The 15,499-nt window shown below is 41.2% G+C and overlaps 1 protein-coding gene across 1 annotated transcript in view; it reads right to left on the reverse strand.

Moving 5' to 3' along the window:
* LOC126092644 (apoptosis-resistant E3 ubiquitin protein ligase 1) overlaps positions 1–15,499 on the reverse strand; it is a 200,254-nt gene that overhangs the window by 56,422 nt on the left and 128,333 nt on the right. Inside the window, exons 11-12 of the mRNA XM_049908367.1 lie at positions 4,076–4,197; positions 1,089–1,164 (exon numbers count right to left, since the gene is read on the reverse strand). Coding sequence (XP_049764324.1) covers positions 1,089–1,164; positions 4,076–4,197 — 198 coding nt within the window. The remainder of the gene's footprint in view (positions 1–1,088; positions 1,165–4,075; positions 4,198–15,499) is intronic.

Genomic DNA, 15,499 nt, shown 5'->3' on the forward strand with positions numbered 1-15,499 from the left:
CACACCATAATCTTGCCTTCACTAACCAGTAACCAAGGTGCAGTTCATGTTTCAAGCAACCATTCACCTGGATGATAGTATATCTGAACAATACCATTGACCAGCTGCAGAACCCTGAGTTCAACGATCCACACTGAATGGTGTGCTCTGAAACACTCATGCCCACACCAGCATTGCACTCTGTCATCATATCTGCCACAGATTGCATCTATTCTAGTTTATAGAGTACATGAGGCTCTGCACTCCATGTTATGTGATGAGGCATAACGTCTAACACCTTGTTACCTACTCATGGTTTCGGTGTCCTTCAACCACTTTTCATAGCTGCTCAATATAGTAACACACAAACTAATGACCAGTATTGCCATTTCCAGACTGCCAGGCTGCAACAATATGCCCTTTGTCAAAGCTGATTATGTTAGTGCATCTTCAATTTGCAGCCCCCATATAGATGCTACAGTGATTCGCCAGTTGTCTCTGCTCTGCTTACATACTTCCCCTACCATGTCATGTACCCTCAACACCACTAGGTGGTATTCACTCTTGTGATGGACAGTGGTCATACTAGTTTGGCTTATTAATGTTTATGTTTGTAAGTATAATGACCTATACACAGGGCGATTCTGGGATGATGTTACAAACTTTCAGGGATGATGCAGAAGGGTTAATGTATTAGTTTCAGGTAAGGGGACATGATCCAAAAATGACCAAGTCAAAAGGCAACTGCAAACATTTTTTCTTGAAAAGTTAATTGTCTTGTCTCACAGAGAGGTAAATTTATTATCAGTTATGGTGATTACTTTTGAAATAATAAACAGTTAAGTTACTTTTTCAATCTGTGACATTATCATTTGACTGCCCCTTATATAACAGTAAGACAGAGATTAAGAAATCAGAGTGTAAACTGCAAAACATTTCCAGAATTGGATGTAGACTCTGACTATAATTTATTAGAACTGTAGTCCAGTGGTACTTTGTCAGTACTGAAACAGAATCACAAAGTAGCAATTATCATGACAGAGAAGTAAGAATATTGATCATCATAAAGAAACACTACTGAGACTAGAAAAATAGTTGCCTGGACTCACCTTGTTCTCCTTGAAAGGTTATCTCAAAGTTTCGACACCAGTCACTCACAGAGAAGTTTTTTGTTGCTTTCATTGACTGAAACATGTATAGTTAAAAATCACTTACACACATTATAAAAAGTAAACAAAAATAATAAATGACAACCACTGACCTATAGCTGACCAACACACAACACATGAAACACATAGTAACACAGAGACATTATTAGCTTGCTTTTGAATTACCACTGTTTTCCTAGTCAGTTACATATCCTCATACACAACCAAATACACCCACTCCAGCCACGTGTGGGTGTGTTTAGGTATCTGTATGCTTTCATGTGCGAGAGTACACACTAAAAAAAATTTAGCTCACGAGAAAGTGACTTTTCTTTTCTTTTAGATGTTCCTGTGTGTCAAACAACTACAGGCCAGTGGCTGCTTTTCCTCATTAAGTTTATGGTTTCCATAATGTAATTTACCTTGTTAATAAATGTAAATGTTGTAGGGGCATTAAAAGAAGGTTACAGTTTTTATGTATATCACTTGGAAGAAATATGTTAAAAGACCTCAAGAAATGTTTCTCTGCTCCTTTTTTTCTTTTTGAATTGGTCACTTATAACAATAACGTTGGAAAGACAGATTGCTACTTACTGTAAAGAAGACACAACAAGTTGCAGATAGGCACAATTAAAAAGACACCCACATAAAGCCTTTGGCCACGCCTTCATCAGTAAGACTGACACACACACACACACACACACACACACACACACACACACACACACACACGAACTATCATGTGGGATGCAAACAGTAATCTGGAGGGGCGGAGAAGGGGAAGGGATAGTAGTGTATGGGTGCAGAGAGAGACAAATGCTGTCTGGTGGAGTGTGCAGGGCTAGACTGCCAACAGGTGCAGCATCAGGAGGTTGTGGGGTAGGGAGGTGAGTAAAAAAGGAGCAAAAAAGGAGAGGAGCGAGGTAAAAATGGGTGGATGTGTTGTCAGGGGGCTGCAAATAAACAGGGTTGGAGATGAGAATGGGGAGGAGATGATGGACAGAGGGGGTGGAAACACACCACCCAACAGCTTCCATGCCTTTTTTGCTCTTTTTTTCCCTACCTCTCTGCCCCACAAGCTCCTGGTGCTGTGCCTGTTGGCAGTCTATTTGCTGCACACTCCACCGGTCAACTTTCATCTCTCTCCACACCCGTACACTACTATCCCTGCACCACCCCCTCCTGATTGCTGCTTGCATCCCACTTGATAGTTACATTCCAGTTCGAGATGCTGGAGTTGGCAGTCGTGTGTGCGTGAGGTGTGCTTGCTTGTGTGTGTGTGTGAGAATAGCATTTGTGTCTCTTACTGACAAAGGCAGTGGCCAAAAACTTTATGCGAGTGTCTTTTAATTTGCCTGTCTGCAACTAGATGGTAAGTAGCAATTTGTCTTTTCCTACACTGTTGATATTGCTACCTGGAGTTTCCATAGTATGATTCACTTGTAACTATAAATGATAACAGATTTTAAAATTTACATTATGATAATGCAAGAATGAGCTATACACTACAGCACAGGTTAGATGATAATTTGAGTGATTAAGGCTTTGTACTACCTATAAAGACAGAAAATACAGTCTAATAAATCAGAAACATGAGCCTATGTAAACTGTAAAGCTATTGCAAGTATTGTGAATGTAGCTCAGTTCCCATTAATGACACTGTAACTACCCTTCAGACAAGTTGTATTTCAAATTTTTTCACTGTCATTCTTCTTCCAGCTTCAAATATACACAAGTTCAAAGATACTGATGTGGTTCCCACTGAGCAGACCTTTAGAAGGCACAAAGGTAGAAGCATACCCAAACCTCAGAATAATGCACTTGTGGTCTGGGAGTTATTCAGAGATTAAGGCCTGAGTATCAATTTTTCCACCAGAAACATGTTATATAGATAGCAAACAATGTCTTCTGGTCTAACATTACACAATTCCAAAAATTACTCTGATCAAATCAATCACTCACCACATTGTAACAAGATATGTAAAGGAGCCAGGCATCTTAGTAATGCCCCTAGCGTTTCTGCAATTGCAGAAAAAGTTAGAAAGCTCTTTGAAAATGAAATATAGTCAGGCTATTAAAAGCACATGAAACTATACCAGCTCAAATACACAAAATATTGTGTCATGCTTATCACAAAGTTGTGTGACACTGAACAACCAAGCATAAACACATACTGGTAATACAAATCTCTGTCAAGCATATTCTGCTATGCAGCAAGGAACTTGCCTGTTTATTTCGTCTTCCAAACCATTCAAATACCCCTCAATATGCGTCTGATCTTAACTTCTGTGGAATTCTACCTGTTTCTAAGTCATATCTCTACTGTTGCTTTCTTTTCATTCTCCCCCTTTTCCTCCTTTTCTTTCTCTAACCTTTTTTTTATTTCTATCCCTTGGATCTCTGTTTCTGTTTCAGCCTCATTTCTTTTCCCACCTTGTCAACTGTTTTAATTACTAGCTATCCATCATCAGCAATGTATTTATTTCTATGGAATCTTAGCTGTTGAAGTTCATTCTTTCAATACAGTTCTTTCATTTACTACCAACTTCAAGGAAAGAGAGAAAGAGAAAAAGAAATTGGGGGGAGGGGGGGGGGGGGGGAGACAGGACAACACAGGAGGGACAGAAGAAAATTAAGTTCTGAAAGAGAGAAGTGTGATGTATTATTTGGTGTTATTTTGCTTTGTGATCACACAGACACAAAAAGTAGAAATTCTGTGATGTAGCATTAAGTATTTTATGAATAAGATATACACTATTATGCCCAAGGAAAAGTAGATAACAGCATTAAATCATCCTGTTATACTGAAAGAACTTTCAAACCAATTTTAGCGTTTTTTGCATTAACTGTCATTTTATATTTTTGCAAGATCTATATTTTCCAACAATAACCTTCTGTTAATTAAAGATCTCAAAAAATAACAGTGATTCATAGTCCTCTCAACTCACCGACTCCAGAAGCTTTTCACGGCAGATTTTCATGGGCAGTTTTTCGTGATAATGTTTCTGGTGGTACTTCCTAACCTCATGGTAGAAAAAGTCCTGTTTATCTTTGAAAGTCTCTGATCCACCTAGAGCAAACAGATAAAAATGAACTTAGTCTTCCAAATAATGTAAACTACTAGTAAAATAACATTCTTTTTAATTAAAGTTTCATCAGTGAGATAGGAGTTTCCTAGATTATACAATTTTAGTAGTGTTCTCAGATTTTCTTTATTACCTGTCAAGACATTTTATGTTCTAAAGAAAGGATCAGATACTTCTGGGGATGCACAGTGCACCCTTCCCTGAGACATAAGACGACAATAGCAAGAAGTGTAATGGCCCCACCCGATGTCAATACGGAAACCGAATATCTGGTACAATATTACTGTCGACCACTATGGCACCCTACCCAGAGGACACTGATAATCAAGAGTGCCCTCCTGCAGGAACACACTAGAATCTGGCATATAACCTGGACCAGAGCCAGTCTGAACAGTCTGAATTAGTTAAAATGTGATCCATGTGGTGTGTAGTGAGTGTGCCACAGGTTTGGCTCAGGTGTGATTCTTGTAGACTCTGTTTCATATAGCCAGAACTTTGGTATGGCATAGCTTGACTTAGCTTTGGAATATGCACTTAAAGTAGCTTGTAATTTTTCTGAGGACATCTTGTATGTAAGCTCTTGTTTGTGAGCAAAAATGTGTAACATTACCATGAGCTAAAGATAGCAATATTACAGGCAGTGCAAGCATTGGCGAGTGCAACAGTTCTGTCTTTTATCCCACCCATGTTTACAGCTTTTCCACCATTTAACAAGCAAAGTGAAGAGTGGGATGCCTATCGCTAATGATTGCAATTACATGTTACAACTTGCCAAATTTCTGAATGGAAAGACAAAACGCCATGTTCTTGTCAGGAAATTCTAAACTGTGTCACCTAATACAGAAATTAGAATGGTTAACACAACGGGCACAGCTTGAATTTGCTAGGATACTTTCTTTATTACAACTGAACAATTTTCAATGAAAAAATATGTTATTTCAGCCAGGTTAGTATTTTGACAGTAGAAAAAGGATCCCAATTAATCTTATGTGGACTGGGCTACTGACCTACATAGATTAAGTAGGATGTGCACTTTCAAGCATTTGTATGGGCAGAATTATGCAGACACTCTACTCAGGTAGCAGAGTACTCGTGGAAAGGCTAGATGGCAGTTTGAAATCCTCTGATGAGCACTCACCAGTCAATATACAGAGAGTGAAATAAGATTGCATACAAAGTATAAACACTTCAATTATCAATATTTTAATAGTAAATTATAAAAAAAACTATTTGTAACCAAGAACCTGAACTTATTGCCTTTGACAAAAGTTGTTGTGCTCAAATTATTCTCCACATCAAGAGCTGGCTGAAACTAAGTGAAGAGCTATGAAATATTTAGTGAGGCATGGAATGTATATTGAAAAGACCCATTAGATATCAAAGAAGGAAGAGTGTTCACTGCCATCAACAAAAAATATTGTGCCTAGTAAGGTCGAAATTGAGTCTGACTGAAGTTACTGGACACAAGAAGTAGGCCTAGGTGAACTCAAGTTAATCGTCAGATGTTTATACTGGCCTAGTGATTCTGCCATAAATTGTAGAATCATTCAAGGAAAGTCTATGCTCAGTAGCACAGAAATACCCAGGTCATGCATTATTAGTTGGAGGCAAGTTTAATATAAGGGGTATAGACTGGAAGACTGGAACATCTATGGATTCACTACAGACAGACAGTCTTGTGAAGTACTTTTGAACATGTTTTTCACAAACTGCCTTGAACAACTAGTTAAGACAACCCACATGCAACGAAATATTTTAGACTTTGTAGTTACAAACAGGCCTGTTCTTATCGACAGCATCAGTACAGAGACAGGGATTAGTGATCACGATGTCATTGTGATGAGGATGGTTACTAAAGTTAACAAATCCATCAAGAAGGCTGGAAGAGTATTTATGCTAAAGAAAACAGATAAGCAGTTGTTGCAACCCAGTTAGACAGTGAATGAATATTTAGTTAAAATATGACTCATGTAGAGGATTACGGGCATAGTTCACACTGATTGTAAATCACACTTTGGAGACATGTGCTGAGTAAGTGCATTAAGGTTAGAGAAGACCCTCTGTGATCCAATAATCAAAAGCAGTGGTATGAATATTAAGAGCTCAAATGGAAAACCAGTCCTAAGCAAAGAACAAAAAGCTGAAAGAAGGAGTATATAGAAGGTATATACAAGGTAGATAAACTTGCAGGCAATATTAGAGAAATAGAAGAAGATGTAGATGCTGATGAGATGGGAGACATGATACTGCAAGAAGAATTTGACAGAGCACTGAGAAACCTAAGTCAAAACAAGGCCCCCAGGAATAGACGACATTCTGTCAGACCTTGGGAGAGTTAGCTATGAGAAAACTCTTCCACCCACAGTGCAAAGTATATGAGACAAGCGAAATACCCAAGAACAATATAATCATTCCAATTCCAAAGAAAGCCGGTGCTGACAGGTATGAATATCACCAAACTATGTGGTTTCAGTTGTCTGAGACTGCAGACATGTGTGCAAGTTGTGTTTGCGTGAGTGCGCGCTCGTGTGTGTGTGTGTGTGTGTGTGTGTGTGTGTGTGTGTGTCTACTATTGCTGACAAAGGCCTTAATGGTCAAAAGCTATAATTGTGTGAATCTTTTTGTTGTGCCTATCGCAAATCAGCATCTCCACTATATGGTTAGTATCAACTTTCCTCTCTAATATTGTTACCAATCTATCAGTTTTCTTTGGCTTCCAGCCACATCAAGTGGTTTTAAACCACTGGATGCAGCTGAAAGACCAAGAAAATTTTATCAGTATATATCGCTGTGATAAAATTTTACCAATATATATTGCTGTGCCTACCCCCATGAACCATGGACCTTGCCGTTGGTAGGGAGGCTTGCATGCCTCAGTGATACAGATAGCCATACTATAGGCGCAACCACAATGGAGGGGTATCTGTTGAGAGGCCAGACAAATGTGTGGTTCCTGAAGAGGGGCAGCAGCCTTTTCAGTAGTTGCAGGGGCAACAGACTGGATGATTGACTGATCTGACCTTGTAACACTAACCAAAACGGCCTTGCTGTGCTGGTACTGTGAATGGCTGAAAGCAAGGGCAAACTACAGCCATAATTTTTCCAATGCAGGAGTAGGTTTAATAATCAATAAAAAAAAAAGGAATGCTGGTAAGCTACTAACAAACAGCACAGTGAACGCATTATTGTGGCCAAGATAGATACGAAACCCATGCCTACCACAGTAGTACAAGTTTATATGCCAACTAGCTCCGCAAATTACGAAGAGACTGATGAAATGTATGATGAGATAAAAGAAATTATTTAGATAGTGAAGGGAGACGAAAATTTAGTAGTCATGGGTGACTGGAATTCGATAGTAGGAAAAGGAAGAGAAGGAAATGTAGTAGGTGAAAATGGAATAGGGGTATGGAACGAAAGAGGAAGCCGCCTGGTAGAATTTTGCGCAGAGCATAACTTAATCATAGCTAACACTCGGTTCAAGAAACATGAAAGAAGGCTGTATACATGGAAGAGACCTAGAGATACTGGAAGGTTTTAGATAGATTATACAATAATAAGACAGAGATTTAGGAGCCAGGTTTTAAATTGTAAGACATTTCAGGTGCAGATGTGGACTCTGACCACAATCTATTGGTTATGAACTGCAGATTAAAACTGAAGAAACTGCAAAAAGGTGGGAATTTAATGAGGTGGAACATGGATAAACTGAAAGAACCAGAGGCTGTAGAGAGTTTCAGGGAGAGCATTAGGGAACGCTTGACAAGAATGGGGGAAAGAAATACAGTAGAAGAAGAATGGGTAGCTTTGAGAGATGAAATAATGAAGGCAGCAGAGGATCAAGTAGGTAAAAGGACGAGGTCGAGTAGAAATCCTTGGGTAACAGAAGAAATACTGAATTTAATTGATGAAAGGAAAAAATATAAAAATGCAGTAAATGAAGCAGGCAAAAAGGAATACAAACGTCTCAAAAATGAGATTGACAGGAAGTGCAAAATGGCTAAGCAGGGATGGCTAGAGGACAAATGTAAGGATGTAGAGGCTTATCTCACAAGGGGTAAGATAGATACTGCCTACAGGTAAATTAAAGAGACTTTTGGAGAAAAGAGAACCACTTGTATGAATATCAAGAGCTCAGATGGAAACCCAGTTCTAAGCAAAGAAGGGAAAGCAGAAAGGTGGAAGGAGTATATAGAGGGTCTATACAACAGCGATGTACTTGATGACAATATTATGGAAATGGAAGAGGATGTACATGAAGATGAAATGGGAGATATGATACTGTGTGAAGAGTTTGACAGAGCACTGAAACACTTAAGTTGGAACAAGACCGCGGGAGTAGACAGCATTCCATTAGAACTACTGATAGCCTTGGGAGAGCCAACCCTGACAAAACTCTACCAACTGATGAGCAAGATGTATGAGACAGGCAAAATACCCTCAGACTTTAAGAAGAATATAATGATTCCTGTACCATAGAAAGCAGGTGTTGACAGATGTGAAAATTACAGAACTATCAGCTTAATAAGTCACGGCTTCAAAATACTAACACGAATTGAAACTTCCTGGCAGATTAAAACTGTGTGCTGGACTGAGACTCGAACTCGGGACCTTTGCCTTTCGTGGGCAAGTGCTCTCCCAACTGAGCTACCCAAGCACAACTCACGCCCCGTCCTCACAGCTTTACTTCTGCCAGTGCCTCACCTCCTACCTTCCAAACTTTACAGAAGCTCTTCTGCGAACCTTACAGAACTAGCACTCCTGAAAGAAAGGATATTGCAGAGACATGGCTTAGCCACAGCCTGGAGGATGTTTCCAGAATGAGATTTTCACTCTGCAGTGGAGTGTGCGCTGATATGAAACTTCCTGGCAGATTAAAACTGTGTGCCAAACCGAGACTCGAACTCAGGACCTTTGCCTTTCGCGCAGAAGAGCTGTAAAGTTTGGAAGGTAGGAGGCGAGGTACTGGCAAAAGTAAAGCTGTGAGGACGGGGCGTGAGTCGTGCTTGGGTAGCTCAGTTGGTACAGAAGTTGCCCGTGAAAGGCAAAGGTCCTGAGTTTGAGTCTCGGTCCGGCACACAGTTTTAATCTGCCAGGAAGTTTCATATCAGCGCACACTCCACTGCAGAGTGAAAACCTCATTCTACTAACACAAATTCTTTAGAGATGAATGGAAAAACTGGTAGAAGCCGACCTCGGGGAAGATCAGTTTGGATTCCATAGAAATGTTGGAACACATGAGACAATACTGACCCTACGACTTATCTTAGAAGATAGATTAAGGAAAGGCAAACCTACATTTCTAGCATTTGTAGAATTAGGGAAAGCTGTTGACAATGTTGACTGGAATACTCTCTTTCAATTTCTGAAGGTGGGAGGGGTAAAATACAAGGAATGAAAGGCTATTTACAATTTGTACAGGAACCAGATGGCAGTTACAAGAGTCGAGGGGCATGAAAGGGAAGCAGTGGTTGGGAAGGGAATGAGACAGGGTTGTAGCCTATCCCCAATGTTATTCAATCTGTATATTGAGCAAGCAGTAAAGGAAACAAAAGAAAAATTCAGAGTAGGAATTAAAACCAATGGAGAAGAAATAAAACTTTGAGGTTTGCCGATGACATTGTAATTCTGTCAGAGACAGCAAAGGACCTGGAAGAGCAGCTGAACAGAATGAACAGTGTCTTGAAAGGAGGATATAAGATGAACATCAACAAAAGCAAAACGAGGATAATGGAATGTAGTGGAATTAAATCGGATGATGCTGAGGAATTAGATTAGGAAATGAGACACATAAAGTAGGAAATGAGTTTTGCTATTTGGGAAGCAAAATAACTGATGATGGTCGAAGTAGAGAGGATATAAAATGTAGACTGGCAATGGCAAGGAAAGCATTTCTGAAGAAGAGAAATTTGTTAACATCAGGTATAGATTTAAGTGTCAGGAAGTCATTTCTGAAAGTATTTGTATGGAGTATAGCCATGTATGGAAGTGAAACATGGACAATAAATACAGAATAGAAGCTTTTGAAATGTGGTACTACAGAAGAATGCTGAAGATTAGATGTGTAGATCACATAACTAATGAGGAGGTATTGAATAGAATCGGGGAGAAGAGAAATTTCTGGAACTCGAATACAAGAAGTTGGTTGGTAAGACATGTTCTGAGGGATCAAGAGATCACCAATTTAGTACTGGAGGGCAGCGTGGAGGCTAAAAATCGTATAAGGAGACCCAGAGATGAACACACTTAGCAGATTCAGAAGAATGTAGGTTGCAGTAGGTACTGGGAGATGAAGAAGCTCGCACAAGATAGAGCAGCATGGTCAGCTGCATCAAACCAGTCTCTGGATTGAAGACCACAACAACAACATCGCTGTGAAACTATGCATTCGTATATCAGTTTAACAGGTCATGGTTGTAAAACACTAACACAATTTTTCTTTACAGAAGAATGAAAAAATTGGTAAAAGCACATCAGGGAATATGAGTTTGGATTTGGAGAAATGTGAGCATACATGAGGCAATACTGGCACTATGACTTACCTTACAACATAGGTTAAGGAAAAGTAAACCTACATTTACAGCGTTTGTAGACTTCGAGAAAGCTTTTGACAATGTTGACTGCAATACTGTCTTTGAAATTCTGAAGGAAGCAGGGGTAAAATACAGGGAGCCAAAGGCTATTTACAACTTATACAGAAACCAAACGGCAGTTGTAAGAGTCAAGGGCCATGAAAAAGAAGCAATGATGTAGCTTATCCTCGATGTTATTCAGTCTGCATACTGAGCACGTGGTGAAGGAAATCAAAGAAAAATTTGCAGAAGGAATTAAGAGTTCAGGGAGAAGAAATAAAAACTCTGAGTTAGCAGATGACATTGTACTTCTATCAAAGACAGCAAAGAACTTGAGGAGCAGTTGAAAGGAATGGACAGTGCCTTGAAAGGTGGATGTAAGATGAACATAAACAAAAGAAAAACAACTATAATTGAATGTCATACAGTTTTGAATATGGAATGTGGTATAATTAAATCAGGTGAAGCTGAGGGAATCAGATTAGGAAATGAGGCATTAAAGTAGTAATTGAGATTTGTTGTTTGGGCAGTAAAATAACTGATGATAGGTGAAGCAGATGGGGCATAAAATGTAGACTGGAAATGTGAAGAAAAGCATTTCTGAAGAAGAGAAATTTTTTAACATGAAATATAGATTTAAGTGTCAGGAAGTCTTTTTCTGAAAGTATTTGTATGGAGTGTGGCCACGCACAGAAGTGAAACATGGACGACAAACAGTTTAGACAAGAAGAGAACAGAAGTTTTTGAAATGTGGTGCTGCTGAAGAATGCTGAAGACTAGATGAGTAGTTCACATAACTAATGAGGAGGTACTGAATAGAATTGGGGAGAAAAGAAGGGATCAGTTGACAGGCACATTCTGCAACATCAAGGGGGCTGCCAACTTTGTACTGGAAGGGAGTGTGGGGGGCAAAAATTGTAGATGGAGTCCAAGAGATGAATACAGTAAGCAGATTCAGAAGGATGTGAGTTGCGGTAGTTATTCAGAGATGAAGAGGCTTGCAGAGGATCGAATAGCATGGAGAGCTGCATTAAACCAGTCTTCAAATTGAAGACCACAACAACAACAACAACAACAACAACAAACAATCTTAACATTTGTTTGCTGCAGAATTCTTGAATACATTCTAAGTTCAAATATCATAAATTTCCTTGTGATGGAAAAGCTTCTGCCCTCAGATCAGCACAGATTTAGGAAGCATCGCTCATGCGAAACTCAGCTTTCCCTTTTCTCACACAATATTCTGCAAACTATGGATGGAGCTCAACAGGCAGCTTCCATATTAATAGATTATATGGGTTTGGTTCCCAGATATGTGAGTGGCTCAAAGACTAAGTAATAGAAGCCATACACTGTCCTCAATGGTGAGTGTTCAAGCATATCGTCAGGAGTGTCCCAGGGAAGTGCGAGAGGACTGTTCTTACTCCCTATATACAAATGAAGGACAGGGTCAACAGCAATTTACAGCTGTTTGCTGATGATACTGTGGTGTATGGGAAGGTCCCATTGTTGTGTGATTGTAGAAGGATAAAGAACAACTTGACAGAATTTCTAGTTGGTGTGATGAATGGCAGCTTGCTCTAAATATAGAAAAATGTAAGTTAATGCGGATGAGGACGAATTACAATCCAATAATGTTCAAATATAGCATTAACTGTGTACTGTTTGACACAGTCACAACAATTAAATATCTAGGTGTAACATTGTAAAATGATACAAAATGGAATGAGCACATTGCGATGGTAGTAGGGAACGTGAATGCTCATCTCCATTTCATTGGAGGAATTTTGGGAGAGTGTAGTTCATCTACACTCCTGGAAATGGAAAAAAGAACACATTGACACCGGTGTGTCAGACCCACCATACTTGCTCCGGACACTGCGAGAGGGCTGTACAAGCAATGATCACATGCACGGCACAGCGGACACACCAGGAACCGCGGTGTTGGCCGTCGAATGGCGCTAGCTGCGCAGCATTTGTGCACCGCCGCCGTCAGTGTCAGCCAGTTTGCCGTGGCATACGGAGCGCCATCACAGTCTTTAACACTGGTAGCATGCCGCGACAGCGTGGACGTGAACCGTATGTGCAGTTGACGGACTTTGAGCGAGGGCGTATAGTGGGCATGCGGGAGGCCGGGTGGACGTACCGCCGAATTGCTCAACACGTGGGGCCACAGTACATCGATGTTGTCGCCAGTGGTCAGCGGAAGGTGCACGTGCCCGTCGACCTGGGACCGGACCGCAGCGACGCACGGATGCACGCCAAGACCGTAGGATCCTACGCAGTGCCGTAGGGGACCGCACCGCCACTTCCCAGCAAATTAGGGACACTGTTGCTCCTGGGGTATCGGCAAGGACCATTCGCAACCATCTCCATGAAGCTGGGCTACGGTCCCGCACACCGTTAGGCCGTCTTCCGCTCACGCCCCAACATCGTGCAGCCCGCCTCCAGTGGTGTCGCAACAGGCATGAATGGAGGGACGAATGGAGACGTGTCGTCTTCAGCGATGAGAGTCGCTTCTGCCTTGGTGCCAATGATGGTCGTATGCGTGTTTGGCCCCGTGCAGGTGAGCGCCACAATCAGGACTGCATACGACCGAGGCACACAGGGCCAACACCCGGCATCATGGTGTGGGGAGCGATCTCCTTCACTGGCCGTACACCACTGGTGATCGTCGAGGGGACACTGAATAGTGCACGGTACATCCAAACCGTCATCGAACCCATCGTTCTACCATTCCTAGACCGGCAAGGGAACTTGCTGTTCCAACAGGACAATGCACGTCCGCATGTATCCCGTGCCACCCAACGTGCTCTAGAAGGTGTAAGTCAACTACCCTGGCCAGCAAGATCTCCGGATCTGTCCCCCATTGAGCATGTTTGGGACTGGATGAAGCGTCGTCTCACGCGGTCTGCACGTCCAGCACGAACGCTGGTCCAACTGAGGCGCCAGGTGGAAATGGCATGGCAAGCCGTTCCACAGGACTACATCCAGCATCTCTACGATCGTCTCCATGGGAGAATAGCAGCCTGCATTGCTGCGAAAGGTGGATATACACTGTACTAGTGCCGACATTGTGCATGCTCTGTTGCCTGTGTCTATGTGCCTGTGGTTCTGTCAGTGTGATCATGTGATGTATCTGACCCCAGGAATGTGTCAATAAAGTTTCCCCTTCCTGGGACAATGAATTCACGGTGTTCTTATTTCAATTTCCAGGAGTGTATTAAGGCGATTGATGAGGTGTCTGCCATACTGTTAAATCCTGTTTGGGTGATGAGCACTAGAGTGATGATGATTCCCTGGTTGAAGTTAAGAACACTTTATTCATGGCATAAGTACACAATCACGAATATTTCTGGTAACAACTGAAAGATGATTCGTGACTGCTTGAAAGTAACAGAAACAAAGTTCACTGGTCCAATTCTGAGAGATGCCTCATCCCGAGTGGCTGTAGATACAGCATCCTTGAGGGTCACGCTGCATGGAGTAACATGAAACGGTGCAGAGATGTTGCATTTTAGAGCAGAGTCTCAGGTCTGGTCTCAGTGAGTTCTGACTGATAATGTACAAGTGCAGCCGGCTCCTGGCCCAGAACTGAGTGAGCAGTTGAATGCTGCTGCTGAAGACTGTCCTTGGCCTGAAGTATCCAGCAGGCAGAAGTACATCTGCAATCACGTGACATGTGGACAGTACTTATTTTCTTGATAGCAGCACCACTCATTTCCTGGTGCATATGCTGCTTGAAAAAGTGGCTTGTGTCTTCTGATCAGTGGTGTACATGTTCCGCTTTTAACCCGCCCATGCTTGCCCGGTGGCCAGGCGGGCAGGCCGCCGCGCGTTGTCAACAGAACGGGCAGGCTGCTTCACTCCCAGCCAAGCCAAGCACAACCCAACCCGGGCAGGCTGCGGGAAACTTGCTTGCCTGCCCATATTACTGCTGAGCTGCACTACGCAGCCGTTTAAACTGCGCGCGTCATTGTCGTATTACGAACGTTAGTTAAAAGTTTTTATTTTACCTGAGCACCAAAAGACAAACCCCAATATATGTATTAATTTCAGCTCAAAAAATATTGGGCTTTATAAATAAAAATGAGTTGCCAAATGTGTCGATAATCGTAAAACTCGATGATGGCTGGACCAATTCGGCAAAATTTTTTTTTTGCTGTACTCGTAATTCTCAGGACAAGGTTTTTATGAAATAAAAGTTTTGGAAAATCGACCTAAAAATTGGAAAATTTGACAAAAACCGAAAGTGCGTTTTCATTGTCTCCGTGTGTTTGTATTGCATACAGTCTTGATGAAATTTTGCACACTATACCTTGAAACCATAAAATTTTGTAGGGTGCATGGCAGAGGTTACTTCAGCAAACGGAATTCGACAAATTGTAGATTTTTATTCCAACCTTGATGAAATTTGGCACACTTGATAGTGTTTTTCGTTTTAGTGGAACGCAATGCAGTCTGTGTTGCAGTTTTCAACACTGAAACGGATGGATATTTGTACTAAAGAAGTGAACCTCCACCCTCCAAAAAGAAGATTGGTCCCCTACCCAGAAGAATAAATTATCTACGCCCCTGATAACCACGGAACTGCAATGAGAACCAAATTAAGATTTTGGAAGTCTAGATTCTTTAACTTTAGTATGTTTCAGCCAAATATGACACCAGTTATACAAATATTTAACTACTTTTCCAGGATGTATTTTACTGGTTC

The sequence above is a fragment of the Schistocerca cancellata genome, chromosome 7, assembly GCF_023864275.1.
Source record: "Schistocerca cancellata isolate TAMUIC-IGC-003103 chromosome 7, iqSchCanc2.1, whole genome shotgun sequence".
Lineage (NCBI taxonomy): Eukaryota > Metazoa > Arthropoda > Insecta > Orthoptera > Acrididae > Schistocerca > Schistocerca cancellata.